This window comes from Falco punctatus (genome assembly GCF_963210335.1).
Source record: "Falco punctatus genome assembly, chromosome: 5".
In the NCBI taxonomy this organism is placed as follows: domain Eukaryota; kingdom Metazoa; phylum Chordata; class Aves; order Falconiformes; family Falconidae; genus Falco; species Falco punctatus.
The window spans coordinates 24,695,026-24,712,964 of record NC_137584.1 but is presented as its reverse complement, the minus strand read 5'-3'; the positions used below and the strand labels follow the sequence as shown (position 1 = coordinate 24,712,964).

At 38.1% G+C, this 17,939-nt stretch overlaps 1 protein-coding gene across 1 annotated transcript in view; it reads right to left on the bottom strand.

Moving 5' to 3' along the window:
• Positions 1-17,939, bottom strand: part of SNTG2 (syntrophin gamma 2) — a gene marked incomplete at both ends in the record, with an annotated part of 175,522 nt that overhangs the window by 89,582 nt on the left and 68,001 nt on the right. The window contains 2 exons of the mRNA XM_080389202.1: positions 9,919-10,010; positions 15,931-16,018. Coding sequence (XP_080245328.1) covers positions 9,919-10,010; positions 15,931-16,018 — 180 coding nt within the window. The remainder of the gene's footprint in view (positions 1-9,918; positions 10,011-15,930; positions 16,019-17,939) is intronic.

The following is a 17,939-nucleotide window of genomic DNA, read 5'->3' as shown; positions in this document are numbered from 1 at the left end:
TGAGACCAAAGAGTGGTGGTGAATGGAGTTACATCCAGTCGGAGGCCGCGCGCAAGTGGTGTTCCCCAGGGCTCAGTATTGGGGCCAGTCCTCTCTAAATTTTTTATCAATGATCTGGACGAGGGGATCAAGTGCACCCTCAGTTACTCTGAAGGTGACACCAAGCTGGGGGAGAGTGTTGATCTGCTTGAGGGAAGGAAGGCTCTGAAGGGGGGTCTGGACAGGCTGGAGTGATGGGCCAAGGCCAGTTGTATGAGGTTCAACATGGCTCAATGCCAGGTCCTGCCCTTGGGTCACAACAACCCCAGGCAATGCTACAGGCTTGGGGAAGAGCGGCGGGAAAGTGCCTGGTGGGAAAGGGCCTGGGGGTGCTGGTTGACATCCAGCTGAACATGAGCCCACATGTGCACAGGTGACCAAGAAGGCCAACAGCATCCTGGCTTGTATCTGAAACTGTGTGACCAGCAAGACTAGGGCAGTGTTTGGCCCCTGTACTCAGCCATAGTGAGGCTGCATCTCAAATCCTGTGTTCAGCTTTGGGTCCCTCACTGAAAGACAGACATAGATGCGATGGAGTACATCCAGAGAAGGGCAATGACGTTGGTGAAAGGTCTAGAGAACAGGTCTTATGGGAAGCAGTTGTGGGAACTGGGATTGTTTAGCTTGGAGAAAAGGAGGCTCAGGGGAGACATTACCGCTCACTACAACTACCTGAAAGAAGCTTGTAGAAGGTGGGTATCGGTCTCTTCTCACAAGTAACAAGTGACAGAATCAGAGAAAATGGCCTCAAGTTACACCAGGGGAGGTTTAGATTGGACATAGGAAAAATGTCTTCCCTGAAAGGGTGGTCAAGCATTGGAACAGGCTGCCCAGGGAAGTGATTGATTCACCATCCCTGGAGGTATTTAAAAGATGGGTAGAGGTAGCACCTAGGGACATAGTTTAGTGGTGAACTTAGCAGTGTGATGTTAACATGAAGTTGGGCTCCGACAATCTTAAGGGTGTTTTTCAACCTAAATGATTCTATGATTCTACAAGTCTATGAAATAAGAATCAAGTGTGATACCCATTAGGAAAAAATACAATCTTTTACTGATCATTTGCAATTTTTCTTTTTTTTTTTTTTTTGCTTTAGAGGATTTATTAAAGTGTATCGTTAAAGTCTTGAGCTTGTTCGGTAAACTGGTATTTCTACCAAGCACATGTCTATATATGTAAGAGGAATAACTAATTCTAGATTACTGTCTTTATTGACACTGGGTCAAAAAGAGGTGATTACGATGATGCTGTTATTTATCTCTCGAGGTATTTTTTCTGTCTGCTTTAGCGAACATTGATGAGAATTTCTGAGAAGAATATAAAGTATTTTTTTATAAAATATGTATGTGAAAATGCTAGCAGCATTAATATATTTGATATTTATATACTGAAATATTTTCCTAGTAAAAAAACCTCTGAGGCTGAAACGATAGAATCATACAGTATCTCAAGTTGGAAGGACCCATAAGGATCATCAAGTCCAAATCCCTGTTCCTTGCAGGACCTACCTGAAACTAAATCATATGACTAAGAACGTGATCCACATGGTCCTTAAACTTTGAAATGCTAAAAAATGGCTTGGATAGCTTCATTTCCTTAAGCTATAACTGAAAGCATTGGACAATAAAGTTTTAATGGAATTTGGTAAATTTAAATTGGTAAATATTAACTTTCTTGCATCTTTCTGGTGCAAACTGGAGTGCATCTTGTGAAAACTCCATTACTAAATATATTACAGCATACTCAAAAGAAAGCCCTCAGTATAATACATTTTTCAAAGTAGGCAGATTTGTCTTACAGTTATTCTGGAGGAAGACAGAGTTATGTAATTTCTTGCAACGGCACCAGCAACCATTCAACTCACAGTGGACAATGGATTGGATGAGCTCTATAGTTTTCAGTCAGGTCTGTGACTGAAGTACATGTATATATTGTTTGTGCATACCTTATATATATATATCTTTATATATATGTAGGAATAGTTTCAGTGGATCAATTAATTGATCTGATCAATGTATGGCTGAGCATTTGCTAACACTTATTTCAGGGGCAGACAGGAAACAGAGGCTATAGACTGGTTGGAGAAGAAAACAAGACCACTACATTTAGCAGTAAAAGACTCTTAGATTAACTTACTTTAATCATTGAACACAATTAACAAGTGTTCAGCTGGGAGTAGAGACATGAGTGAAACTCTTGTGGTGCCGAGCTAAAGAAACACATTATTGAGATCTCTACTGTAAATAGGAGTCAATTAGAGTGTTCGACTTGTCTCAGAACTCAGAGGGATTAAATGACAGTATCAAAACACCTGTGCATTCCTTTGATTCAGCATCAATTCAGGAGAGGATCCGTGTTTATTTATTTTTAATGGAATTCTTAGATGCAGGTGCATGATTCTGTGATGGCTTTAAAAAGACAGCAATTATCTGGTAAAGTATGCATCACCAAATCATTTAATAGATAAAGGCAATAAGGATAGAGGAAACAAGCTCTTCCAGACAAAGTAACAATTTGGACAAGTAATTTGATGTCTTTAAAATTCAGTGAAAGCAGCAACTTTTAATTATACAGCTCTATTCTACATTATTTTAATTGACAAGAGGTTGTTTAATTAAATGGAGGAAGGTGAAAAAGCATGTGAAACAAGGATACTACCCCTCCCTTTCTATCACAGAAAAGAAACACTGTTTTAATTCTAATGGTGCATCACATGCATGCTTTGGAAATTTAATGACTGCCCTTGAAGACATTTAATGCTCTTTAATTAATAGATGGTTTTGCAGACACTGAGCATCTACCTATATGTGGTGTTTACATGGAGAGTCTGTATAGCAGTACATGTTAGGGACTTACAGTGCCTTATTCATTGCAGTAACTATACATTTAAATCAATGGGATTACTATTCTACAAGTGAGGAAAAAATTATAAACCTTTCAGTTATGTAAGTTTCTCTAGAAGTGATTTACAATAGAAATATTAATGAATATTTCATTACAGCTGTGCTGCTAGGTGCTATTACATTATTATTTTTTTAATGAACCAATAAGGTACAAGCCTGAGTAAGATATTTTTAGAGAATACATATGGACTATTTGACAGAATCTTGCACCTCTTTCTTTAATTTCTTTCCCTCGGGCTAGTATGTAATTGGTTCCTGAGTCACCTCAACAACCTTGCCTGCAACATCTTTCCAGATATATTCTTCCTTTGGGGGTAGGGAACAGGGGCCAGAGTAGTTTATATTAAATCTCAGCACAGAAAGCAGGAACTAATTATGACTCCTCAAACTATAACAACAGTCAGAAATCAAAACCCAACATTAAAGGTACTTAAGAAAAAGAATAGAACAAAATACAACGTTGAGATCATGATTGTGTTACACTATAAATGCAAGTGTACCCAAATGTCAGCTGTTACAGACAGCTTTTGGCTGCCTTTCACATCCCCAAATGGGACATGCTGCCCTTGCTCAGAAAAATTAGCTCAAGGTTAGGGAAATTCTTTGAACTCCACACAGTCTGCACACTCCCGAAGATAAATCTGAGGCTTGCCTTGCTTATATCACTAAACTAGGAGCTCCATGTACGTCAATTTGTTGCAGAAACTTGTGGAGTGACACTGGATGCAACTTAGTGAGAGAACTCGCCTCAGTTTTACTAACATTTTTCACTATAAGCCATTTATAGAATGTATGTGAATTGCTGGAGTTTATCTATGCTGACATCGAATCTAGAAACAGGTCATCACTATATACCTGTTTCCATGCTGGTTATTACCAGAGCCTGGTATTTGGAACAGATATTGAATGCTAACTTGGGCCAACAGTAGATGGATCTTTCTAGTTAAAAAAAAAAAAAAAAAAAAGCAGCTTGCTTTCACCTAACGCTTTGCCTTCACATTTAGTCTTCAGCCTCTTGAATTGCTACCACATGCATTTCCCTCTTATCAATGTCTTGTGGTATTTCCTGCTAAAACACTTGAAAGATGGCTGTTCTTTCTGCTCACCATGTTGGCAACAGGTAAGAAATGGTTATAATTTCCTTTATTTATACAACAGAGTTTAAAATTTCTAACTTCTCTTTATAATCTAGCTCTGACCTGAAATGGTCTATTCTGCACCTTTGTAGTCATAGGCACGTGAACAGATACAAAGAGAAAAAAGAATATTCTGTCCACAAATCAAATGCAAGTTTAATTCCTCCACAGATCTCCTCCTGCACATCTCAATATCATAGGCCAAACTGAAGAGCATCATTCATTAATAAATAACATCACTTCCCAAAAGTCCTTTTTCTACCCATGCAAATGAAAGGTACTCAATACACTCAGTGCAACCTACAGAGCAATACAACTCTCCCTAAAGCAGGTTCCTGGTGACTATTCAGATGAATTGCTCACTATAATCCATCAAGCAAAGGGACTCAAAATATTTTACTCACAAGTGTAATTAAAATAAAAGAGGAAATGCATAACAATAAAGAAAATGATCCAATTTCTGTCAGATGGGCTTTATCTCCTAAGCTATTATGTTTTTGCTGCTGCTGCTGCAAACTCAGACGAACAAATTCATAAGAACTTAAGAAACAATGCATTCACATAAAAGAGCTGTGTACTGGAAAAATATGTATAGTTAAAAAATATAAAAAATAACAGCAGGTTACTGTTTTCTATTTGGCTTCCCCTCCGCCTACACCTGTGTCACCTGCGGCGCCTGCTACTGCTCCATCCACTGCCTGGCACCCACTGGGACACCCAGTATGGGGGGGCACCCAGCGGGTCACCCAGTACATGGACAAGGGGGGACACCCACCAGGGCACCCACCATGGGGGCAGGGGGATGCACCTGGGGTGGGGAGGGGTGGGGGGCACCCAGCGGGACACCTGGTATGGGGGGGCACCCAGTAGGATGCCCAGTATGGGGGTAGGGGATGCACCCACTGGGACACCCCGTATAGCAATTGGGGACCTCACTGGGACACCCAGTATGGGATGGGGGGATGCCCAGTACAGGGAATTGGGGGTGCACCTGGGGTGGGTGTGGGGGACACCCAGGGCAAGGATCGGGGCAGGGGGGCACCCACCGGGACACCTGGGTGTGTTCCATTGTAATCCTGCTGCATTGTTTTCTGAAAGATAAATAACAAGGCCATAATCGTTTATCTGACATTTCTTGGTCTTTGCCTTTTCCAGTTAAAACAGACTTGGATTTAGGCCAGCCCCACTTAAAAAACTAAAGCCACCAAATTGAAACCACGTTCTTTGAAGGTGTGTGAATACCAGATCAGTTTTCAGTGTTTTAAGTGAATATTTTTTCAAATAGTATCAGATGTCATAAAGCAGCAAATATTGTTCAGTATTTATTTAGCAGCTAGTATAATTTGTATTTTCAATGCCATATTTCCTTTTACTAGTTTTTGTTGAGGCTCTCAGTTAAAAAAGTAGATTCTAAACCCATATTTGACTTAAACTTTTCTGGGAAATTAAATAAGTATTTAATTTCTGTGCAGAAGAAATGACCAACCTGATCCATCAGATGTTAAAACCTAAGAGAAATAAGTCCACAGAAAGGATTAGCAGTGACAGTGGGGATCAATACAACTAAAAGATAAGACTTTTAAAGATACCTTTTATGCACTTCATTAACGTCATAGCAAAAGTCCCAATCAACTCTGTTCAGAAGTAGGAAAACATAGCACTTTTGAACAGCTAAATCTAAATTAAACAATTTCAATACTCAGTATCAGAAGCTTTCCCTTAATAATTTGATAGTAGTGGAGTAGGAAGGTGGTATTTAATAGGCTTTTTCCAGCTTCTACTGCTATGATTTCTGAGAGGGGTAATCAGAAACAGAAAATTTGGATTATTTTTCCCTGTAGGTGGAAAGGCAACAGTCACTTCATAGTTTATTAAATGAGCAAAAGTAGCACACTTATTTGCAGTGTGTTTGTCTCACTTCATAAAAGTCCTGAGCACAGCAGCAGTCCGCAATATTTAAATGTAGCTAGCATACATTAATCTATTTCAAGTTTCTCTTCAACAAATAAACAGAAGGTACCGTGACAATTACTGTCATAAGAGTAACCAGCACTGTACCTCTGAGCTATTTTTTTGTATTTTTTACATTAATACATTTTATGGACATACATTAACAAATGATACACTGTGAATTGGAAGTTACATCGCTTTCCTATTCAGTGAGAGAATCATGGATGTTCAGATCAAGAATTGGCAGTCTATCAGTATCACATGCTAAACCATTCTAATACAAAAGTATTGATCTGAAATCCCAAAAGTTTCGTTCTTTAAAGTGAGCTACAGGATAATAAAAATGAAGAATAAATTAAAACTTAAGAATGATCAATAGTGTGTTTATACTACATTAAAAGACACTACAGGAACATTCAAAAAATAAAACTATTGAAGCTTTCAGATATAGGGCATCAGTTCAATCTCAATTCAATCATCTGGTCACACACTCCACTAAAGTATCCATCGTAATAACCTTTACTCTCAGTAAGAGTGTGTCCACCTCCCCTTTCTTGGATACTCTTCCCTTTTTGCCTTTACACATTTAGGATTGAATCATATGATTTTCTCACTCTGGAACAAGGACTGCCATAAACATTAAAAACTTAGCATCCTACTGGTCCCACCAAGAGTGAGCACCTGTATTTTTTTTCTTTTTTAAAAACTGTACTTGGTGTTGAAGTTGAAAATGTATTTTAAAGCAATTAAAAGAGACTTTAAAAAAGACTTTTTCATTTAACAGATGAAATAAAGCAACCCAGGAAAAATATTTTTAAGCAATTCAGAAAATGCTAAGTGCCTGTTTAGTTTCATTTAACCAACTAAACTAAAAATACACTATAGAAAATAAATCAGAATTCTTAAATTACATGAACACAGAAAATAACGACTTACTATGGTCTCACTTTACTAACTAGGACATCACATTTAGACAATTCAAGGAAGCTGGATTTTCAAACAAATGAAAACCTACTACATTCTCCCTTTGCATTGTAACTACCATATTCAGTGGTGTCTTAAACAGGAATTTGGTTTATTTCCAGTCTTTTGTTCTTTTCCTTCCCAAATTTCTCCAGAGAGCTAGGCTGGACATCTGGGATATCTGGACATCTAGGTGAATATCTCTGCAGTTTTTTCTCCATTGTTTTGTCATTAGATTCCTTCAGGTAAATAACCTGCAATCACTAGACTAGAGACCACCTCCTCGGAACATTCTATGTTCCCCTCTGAAATTTCACATTGTGTTTAACAAACCACTTATAAGATACAGATTAATGTATCTGCCACTACCAGTCTCTATAACATCTGTCACAGTGCCCAAGCACAAAATAATTAGGTGTGAAGAGAGCACTTCAGCTCATTTCTCTGCGTTTCAGAGAACCCTTTTCAAGTGCTATCTTGCAAACTGCTCTGATATGATAGGGAGGATGTGTATAAATCTTGAAGATGATATCACATCACATATAACAGATGCTTCACAGCAGAGATGATACAGATATAAAGATATGTCTAGCAGAGGCCAGCTAGCACCAGAACTGAAAATGGTATAATCATATTAGGCAGAAGCAGCTTGTTGTTAACATGGCTAAACTACTCTCTATAGAATACAAGCTAGCTCAAGTGTCTCTAACAGACATGCTGAATGACAGCTTGGTAAAACTGGCGTAATAGTAATTCCTTTCCTTCCTGTCCTTCTTTTACATTGTGTGCTTTTTGAAGCAGCATTTCCAGTCATAAATATAGGTGCATTGTCTAATATGGCACGGATCTGACTGTGGTAGGAAGATACATAGAACTGCAACACAAACTTACAAGATGCAATATTCAAAGTGAGTCAGATTTTCCTTACCAAGGTGACACTGAAAAACGGTTTTAAATAGCCTAGCCTCACAGGGCAGTATCATTATAGGAAATGTCAGTTCTGCTGTTTCTTTACTGTAAAAACGAATATATTTTTTAAAAGTACAAACACTCACTAGCTGGTAGTTGAAACACATTTATAACCACTTTTGAAGATCTGATCATGGCTCAGTTACACTCAACTTACTTTAATAAAAGTTTGACCACATCCCTCCAGCAGACCATCTCAAAAGCCAGTCACTCCTTCTCAGAATACTTAGAACTTTGCTATTGCATTTCACCACAAGAATCTGGCAATTTTTCATTTTGCTTCCTATGGAGGGAGATCATGACTTTTTACTAGGCTAGATATAAGGTAAATAGTTTTGCTTTATTTCACTTCTAGGTCATAGTTTCTGGTGCATACATAGGTCATGTGACTATATCAAGCTTCAGAAAAATAAAGTGCTGTTTGAAAGAAAGCTAGTACTTTAGTATTCCCCTTTTTTCACTTTCTGTTTTTCCACATATATTTCAAAATTATGCACAGTCTTCTGCGTGCTACCTTGTCAGCTAACTCTAAATTACTCTGTTACACGTCTACAAAACTCCAGCCACTTATTTATGTTTTTATAACGCATAGAATTCAAAGTGTGCAATTCCCACAGTACAATCATAATGATTACTGAAAGTAATTATGGCACACTCACTCTAGCACTTAGTAGTCATTAATTTACTAAAACATGCTAATGCAATCACAGGCAATCATCTGACCATAGGCCTCTTCTTATAATATAAGCTTTTTGCAGAAAAAGACTTTGTCTGCAGAGCACCTGGTAGACAGGCATTGCAGAATGCTGCACCCTGAGAACTGATCAAGGTTCTTTAGTAAGACAACACTACAAGGTAATTAAAGGTAATAATTATCTTGACAATTAAAAAAAAAATAAACATGAAGCCTTCTGTACCTGTGCTCTGTTTGGATCCCAAACATTAAGGTACAGGTATCAGCACAGAAAAGCATATTTCTATATATTTATTTATCTTTTATGTATTTATATTATTATAAACATACATATTTTTATCACACAAAAACAAGATTTAAGGGTTAGTTTAGAGAGACAGTGCTCAAAAAAGTGCAAAGCTTGGGAGAAGTACTGTAAGCAGCAGACACTGGCATCTCTGAGTAGGAAAGAAAAGGAAAAAGAGACAAGAGGAGAAGCTTTCATTCCATTCATTGGACACTTCTATAAAATTTAATACTCAACTGAAGGACTACAGGTGAAATTTATTAAAAGCTGAACAAGTTTTGAGCATGAAGGTCCATATCCTTGTATGGCTAGTATTTACATCATCAGTCTTCATTTTTAAAAGAGCAACACTCTCTCCTACTAAGATATCATATCTCTGGCTTTTGTGACTAGTATTTTTCCTGGGGAAAGGAATTCTACCATCACTACTGCAATTAATTCAATCATAGCTGTTCACCACAGAAGAAAGAACCGCTATCCTCTGGATTAAAGAGACTGACCTTCCCCCCCCCCCCCCCAAGTCTGCCTTCCCATTTTATTTCTTTCTCTTTTTCTCCCTTTCTTTCCTATCACAAAAATTTGTTTCAATAATTCAACTTCACGTTGTTTTCTGAATTCCATGTAAATTTCAGCATCTCTAGCTGGACTAAATTCAATAGCACAACACTACAAGTTATCAAAGAATGAAAAAAGTTCACATGAACTCATGCCTGAACAATGATTGAATCTTACTGTGCTCACTCCTACAAGCTTCCTAGTTGCCTCAGAGTAAGAGTCCATGTTGACTACTTTTTCAGTACAGAATTTTACAGTATACGCACTTAAAAATCAATCAATCAAACAAAACAAGCAAGCAAGCAAGCAAACAACAACATAAAAATTAGGCTAGTCTTACAGTCCTACAGTAGCATTTTGAAGCTCAGAATAGGAAGACATCTTGCATAGCTTATACCAAGTTTTTATTATTCATTTGCTTACAGTGTTAGTTGAGTTTCCATTTAAATGTAAGCCACTGTCAAAGAGAGGTGATGAGGCTCCACTACTGTGATCACTGGATGGTCCAGGGGATCCTGGAAATCAGATAAAAAATAATTGCTTATGTTAAAAATATACATAATATATCAGGCAAAAATCTATTCCAGCTGTAAAACACAGGAAGAATTTTTAATATAAATCACCAAACCAAGCCAGAAGTATTACTTGCATTTTAGAATGACAGTAATAAAATGTTTATATGCTATATTTCTTTCTAGAAAGAAAAAAGGTAGCTAGATGTCATTTATAGAGGCTGTGCTCATGGGAACTACTTGTATGCTTAACTGTTTGCAGGACTGAGACTTTTTCACTGATACTGAGATATTGAAAACCAAGTAAGAAATTCAGTTACACAAATCCCATTAATCTAATAAATAAATTTCCTATTGAGTCTTGAAAGTCTCACCTTAAGAGTGTAACCACAGACTGTATTTAGAAACAAAGCTAATAAACTCACAGGCAAGTACTAATTGTACACATCCATACACTTTATTAATGGATATATCTTTTACTTAAAATGCCATATACTTTCAAGAATGATGCACCTTCTCAAACTGGTAAGTTAAAAGCAGACAATCACCTTGAAGTGTTGATAATATGTTAATATGTTAAGATTACACAGTTACAGCTTTCAAGATATTTCTTCCTTTAGCAGTTATGCATCATGATAGTGCTTTAGTAGTTCAAGTGACTCCAGGAAAGCTTAATACTTTCGTAACATACAATAATGGAAACAGCACAAAGTCACATCATTGTGGAATTTCTGCTTACATGTAAAACTGCTTACTTACATGTTACGTTAACATATAGCACTGATAATATACAATTACTGTCAGACAACACTTGATTTTATCAATAAAGCACATAAAATCAATTTCACAGCATTATATTCATCATCACTGAAAACTCATTTTTCCATCTGAAGTTGTCACCTGAAATTGCCTGTAAATCACTTCACATTAATACGTCTGTCAAGTCTAACATCACAAGAGTCAAAAAGTCATTCTTAGTCATATATTTTTGTATCTATCTATTCCACATATCTAAAAGATTTAGCAAAATGGAAATTAATTCAACAAAAGCTCATCTTCTCTGTAACAAATCTCTGTCAGTTTAGCGCTGAAGTCTCAGGATTATATCCTGAGTTCTGAAGTTTCAGCATGTTTTCATCTGGAGTCCTTTCTGTACAGTGTCAGATGATGTCAGCAGAAGGAACCATTACACTTTGCTTGTATGGGTCTAACCCAAGTGCCAAATTTAGTAGCTAGCTGCATTTTGTAGCTACTATATAGGTACAGTAGACCACAAAAAATCTGTGTTGATACACATAGATGACCACAGCAATTTGCTGGAACAGAATATAATTTATTTATTTTTCTTTTCTAAAAATAAAAATACTGAAATAAAAACGTTGACATTACATTCTCCACTGAATAGTCTGCCTGTGGGGGAATCCCACTGTCTTGGGCAGTAGACAATCATGACAGGTCCATGAGTCAATCGGATTCTTAAAGTGGAACTATCACACCTCTTCAGCAATTTCAGCATATCAAAACATTAAATTAGGTATTTTCAAATCTCCAATTCCAGGTTTTACCACAATATAAAATACTACATTAGAATTTTTTTTTTCAGTAGAGAAAAACAACGTCTGTTGCATGGGAAAGCTAAGAATCAAAGGTTAAGGAACAAATTTCTCTCACCACACTGTGTCTGCAGATTTGCTTTTCAGTTCAGCAGCTTTCTTTGGTTTTCTGAGTCGCAACAAACTACAGAGCCTCCCTTAGGCTATATCACCTCCACCACTTGACTGCAAGCACATTCACAAGTCTTTTAGTCTGCTCCCTGCTTATTCTGCCTCGCTCACTCATGGACTACTCCTTCACGGTCTTGGTAAGCATTTTAGAAGCTCCCAATGTATACGCTCAACTGCTTTCATGGAAGGTGCTGTGCTCTCATCTCTCCAAGGAGTGCCGTTTGCCTCTCCACATGGCAGCCCTAGAGCAATCAAGTAGTGCTCTTCCCTGTTCTTAGGACAAAACATAGTACACACACACAAGATATACATGATACAAAATAAACTAACACAAAGTAATCCTGTACTGTCAGCTACTGTAGCCCCTTCCCAAGAAGGTCAGACTCCAAATCAAGTGTTAGGTACCAGTCCAAACTCTGGAACATTAGTTTGAGAAAGACTATCAAAACATAGTGTTTATGTAAAATAAAGCATCTGCTACAGGTAAGTCTTACCCCATGACCACAGTGCACTATCCTGATGGGTACTGATGCCAGAAAAAAGGTATTTGATATGTGGTGAGATTGCTAGCAATTATTATTGCCCAGATGCCCTCTTATCCCACCGAAATTGTAGTTAGACAGCAGCTTATGAGAAATGCAAATCTACACTATGATAGACTTCATCTGTTTAATTTTCATTTTCAGCTGTGGCGTTTTTGTTCTTTTGAGAAGGCGGGGTCAAGAAGGATCCTGTGGGAGAGGAGAACATGTTTGCCTGATCTTTACCTGAGCAACAGCTGAGTATGCTCAGAGAAAAAACAAACAAAAAAACAAAACAAACAAACAAACAAACAAAAAAAACCAAACCCAAAACCAAACAGAGAGAGAGACACAGAGAGAGAGAGAGATAGCAAGGATACAGGAATCTGCAGTTCATAAAAGAGACTGAGATGCCCCTGAAGGCAGCAGGCAAAAGACAGGCAGAACTCCAAGGTGAGGGAAAGAAACTTTGTAAGAATCATAGGGGATACTGCAGAACTAGCACTAACTCAGGAAATCACCAGGCTAGGTGACCCTAAGCCTAAAGCATGAACTCCCTTGAAGTGGTACAGGTAGGAGCTGTTTATAAACCTTTTTATATTCTTCTTGACAGAATCACTGAGATTTTTACATTTAAACAGTTAGGTATTCTAATACTTATTTTAATAAAGCCTGGATTTTATTTTTTGTTTTAAAAGCCTTATGCTTTCTAGATCTAGAAAACTATTAAAGTTCTGGTCAACTCAGAGGTCCATCAACAGGTGGTTGTTTATTTCAAGTCGGTGATTTAAACTAAATTTCTAAATAATAAACAACATCCCCCAAATGCAGGACAGCAGATTAATGTACAGGAAGTAGTAGGCAGACTTTATCCTTTACAACAATTTGTCTTATGATCAACATAGCTGAATGATACTGGAGACCTCTTGTATATAAATAAAATCTCTTGTATTTAACTTGCTAATTAGGTCATAGACAACCTCCAACAGACAAAAAGCTATTCCAGAACAACCACAAAACGAAATCAAAGGAAACACTCCTGGTGATTTTTAATTATGCTGTAAGCTTTGTACCATCAGAATATTTGGATAATCTGGTATAACTATCAAAAAAAAAAAATCTGAAGAGTCTGTTTTTTGTAAAATGTCCTGTAGAGTCTTCCCAGAAGCAGTGAATCTTATCTAAAAAGGTTCTACAAGCCCTGCTCGACTCTGCAATGGGCAATGGACTTAGCTCCAGAGAATCCTTAATGACAATATCCAAGAGCTGATGCCATAATTATTCTGTAACAGGCTAACAACTAACCCTCATAGCCACTAGTATCTTCCTGACCCAGCTCCAAAATCCAAAATTCCTTCCTTTGGTTTCCAGAAACACAAATCTATACTCTCTCTAGCTAACAGTGACCTTAGAGCAAACCACAGACAATGGGATAAGGAATCATCCCAGCCATGGAGCCAGACAACCCAATGAAGCAGACATTAATTGGGTAGCAAGTGGGCACCAATATTCCTAGGCCTGTGTGAACTACTTGTGAAGGCAGCCAGCTGTCTCACACAGAGTATAAACTGGGTGTAAGTGGCAAGGTTTTAGGGCACAGGATGACTTCCAAGGCAGGAAATAGTCAGGGGCTGCCCATACCAGAAACAGCTGGCTCCATTTAGCTCCAATGGACCTGCTGCAGAGCACAGTGAAGCCCCTCAGCCAAGCTGGGAAACTATTCAAAACAGGGCAAAATGCAGAACAGCAGAGAGAAGAGTGAGGAGAAAACTGTGAGGGGAAAAAAATATATATCAAAAGCCACACAAACCTCAAGGTCAGTGAAGAAGAGGAAGGAGGTGCCTCTGGCACCAGGGCAGAGATTCCCCTGCAGCCCATGGAAGACCATGTCACAGCAGACACCCACACTGCAGTCCAGGGAGGACCCCATGCTGGAGCAGATGGATGAGCCCTGAAGGAAGATGCAGCCTGTGGGGGGGACATGCTGGAGCAGATTTTTCCTGAAGAACTTCTGCCCATGGACAGGACTCATGCTAGAGCAGTTTGTAAAGGACTGCAGCTGGTGGGAAGAACCCACACCGATTCAGGGTAAAAGTGTGAGAAGGGTGGAGTGGCAGAGGGGACCGCTGTGTACTGACCCCAACCCCTCATTCTCCAGTCCCCTGCACCACTTGCAGGGGAGGCAGAGGAGTCAGGAATGAAGTCGAACCAGAGAAAAGGGGTGGGGGGAAGTGTTGTTTCAATATATTTTTCTTTGTTTCTCACTGCCTGAATCTATTTTAATAGGCAATACATTTAAGCTTCCCCAAGTCAAGTCTATTTATTTTGTCCATGAGAGTAATTAATAAGTGATGTCCCTGTCTCTATCTTGACCCAGGTTACTTTTCACTCTATTTTCTCCCCATGTTCTGTTTGAGGAGGGGGAGTAAAGAGAGTGGCTGGATGGGAGTTTGGCTCTCAGCTAGGGTTAAACAACCACAAGCAAAACAGTCCAAGTGTGTATGTGATGTCAATCAACAAGATAAAATTACTAGTAGGACTGCCGTAACTACAAATGAGTATAGACAACAACGCAGAAACTACTACTGAGTCCCTGCTAATTTGCCAAAATCACATTTAAGCTTGGACACAGTTATCCAAAGCATTATAGACATTATTCTACAGTTGTCTGATGACCTCGCAGGAAGACAAAACCTGAAGTTTCATTTTAAGGAACACTAACCAGACAAAGATCTCCAAATGTAAACATAAGATTTCTTCAAATTTAAATTCCAGTTTGAAATGGAAACAATAGGCAGTAAGACTTGAAATAAAGGTTTTAGCATGAAATGTATAATCCAGCTTAGTAGAGGCCTGTCAGTTTTGCTTTTAATAGGTGTAAGAATCTAGATGAAATGACAGACATTCTTCTAATGACAAGAGCTAGACCTCTGAGACCTATGATTCTGTTGAAATCAAGTGAAAACAAGTACAAAGTTGAGCACAACTTCTATAAAACCCTGGAACGAGACAGATTTTAAATCTTTTTTTTAATTTGGAAAGATAATAATATCTAAAAAATACTGGTGCGAAGTTATTTGGTCTGATTAAGGTAGTTGATGTATTACGTACACTGTTCTACTTGCAACAATCGATTACAACTAAGTACTTGAATATTTGTATTTGCTAACCAGAAGAACCAAAACTTCACTCATCTGCATTGTTCATAAACAATTTACTATTGCTACTGTTAAAACTACTAAGTTGTCACATCATAATTCTGCTTTCTGACAAAAATGATCAAAATATCAAAGCAATTTATAAAATCTGCACAATTAATGTTATCCATTTGTTAGGTAAGTGTCCTGAACATACCTTTCTGTGTGAATATATGATTCAAAAGTTTTCAAATTCTATTTATTGTATTCAGGCAGATTCTGTAGAAAACCTTCCAGATATCACCCATGATTGTCTGTATTTTAATGAGTTTTTCAGTTTTATTTTGAATAAATTACACAGAAGCAGTCATGCAGTATGCATTAGATTCTTATATGTTAAGCAACAAAGCACACGCACAATTTTCTATTTCTTCCTGTAAAACACTCAAGGATTGTATTCCTATTTCTGTCACTGTCATCTTATTATGAGAATACTGCAAAGTGGAAAACAAATTACTTCTGTCCATTAATTTCCTCTTACCTAATGGGAGCTTTAAAAACGATGGAGCTTCCCTGAGGTACTGAACAGTGATGGTAACTTCATCGCCAGCATTTCGCAGTAGGTGTACCTGTCAGTGTGACAAATAACAGCTACTTTAAACCAAAGAACCACCAGTCATGGAAAGCACATTATTTACAATGAAATCAACATCTCTGTTGATCTATAATAAACTCAGTATGAACATTGCTGACCGGGAATGAAGAATATCTTGAAGGTCAAGCCACACCAAGAATGGATAAGAGTAGGCAAGACCTGAATAAATAATTTGGCGGGCAACCTGATTTCATATAGCAGCTGAACACAACTACAAACAAACTGATTTTATAAAAGTGCCATAGGGTAGTACGGAAATATGTGTTTATGTAGATACAATACATTAACTGTGTGTGTATTTACATAAAAAGACATGTAAAGATATATTAATACATCATACATATCTGGATCTTAAGTATTGGTTTGATTCATTTAGGTAATACATTAAGCACACTTCTCTGTTTCAAATATAGTCTTGATTTTTGGGACTGTCTTCATTATCTGTAAGTTTTTGCTAACCAGAAGGGAACACATACACACACATATATGTGTAGACACATGTATTAAAACATCAGAATTTACCTAAAGGCATAGCACACTACTGAGTAAGGAGCATTTTCAAACATAAAACTTCAAATAACATCTGTGAAGGAACTCAGTTCCTGTTACAAGGCAGAGGTATTCCCCAGTTTCATATCCATAACACTCAGGAAACAGGTATTGCATTTGGTTTGTCTGTGGCCCTGCATGCAGGGTTTGCAGCCCTCACCCCGTTTCTCAGAAATGGATGCTAAGGCTTGTGGCCTCTAGTCCGAGCACAACCAGAGCATGGATACATCAAGCAGAAACAACTAACTGCAACAACTAGCTCCTATAGATGGATTTACTGGTTTAATGTTGTACTTGGAGGAAGCTGGTGGCTGTGCTACTTCAGGCTACGATTTTAGCACAGTGACACATTAGCCAACATCATGGGATGCAGGATTACCTCAAAAATTATAACGCTTCCCCCCATGCACCTGAAATAATGCTTACAACAGTGACTGATGTATTTGCCTACATGAAAACATCAAGCTTATGCCTCACAGACATGTAAACCCAGAACAGGTGAAGAAATCAAGTAAGCAGACAGGCTAAAAATTTTAGGCTATAAAATTATTCTGGAAAAGAGTGATCAAGAGAACTGACCATAAATCCCCCAACACTTAACACCGAAAAAAAAAAAATTGTCTGAATGGGAACATGTTCTAATTTGGTTAATTAAGTGAGCAGACATTAACCACCCATATAAAGCACTGTTGCTCAAAGCTTACTGTTTGCTGTACCTGTAAAATCCATATGTCTAATAAAAACTTACAGTGTCTGCCTCCAGCCTCCTCATCCATCTCTCAGTTCATCTGACTTCCATTGCTAACAACCTGCAGTAGCACTAGTGACCACAGATCAGTCCCTGGGAGGGAAGAGTAACATTTTGCACTCACTAAGTTAGGAAATCCAGCTCTGCAGGCGAGAAGCAAGAGCTCAATAATTTAAATTTAGTGCCTGATTTGAAGAGTCTGAATTTCTAAATTATCTTTAATCATGAGTTCTAGATTATTTTTAACCGAAGTAAAGCTCAGTTGTTTAAATTAAACCAGAATAGAATTTGAATATTTAAACAGAATCTTTGTTTTGTGGATTTAGACCAGCTACTTCACACAAAATGCTCAGATACCAATGAAACCTATGTCAACTCATGTAAACCTTTCCTTGAAAGTAATGTCTTAATATGTCCAGAGACGGGCAACGGGGCTGGTGAAGGGACCAGAGAACAAGTCTTAGAAGGAGCGGCTGAGGGACCTGGGGTTGTTTAGCCTGGAGAAGAGGAGGCTCAGGGGGGATCTTGCCACTCTCTACAACTACCCGACAGGAGGCTGTAGGCAGGTGGGGGTCGGTCTCTTCTTCCCGGTAACCAG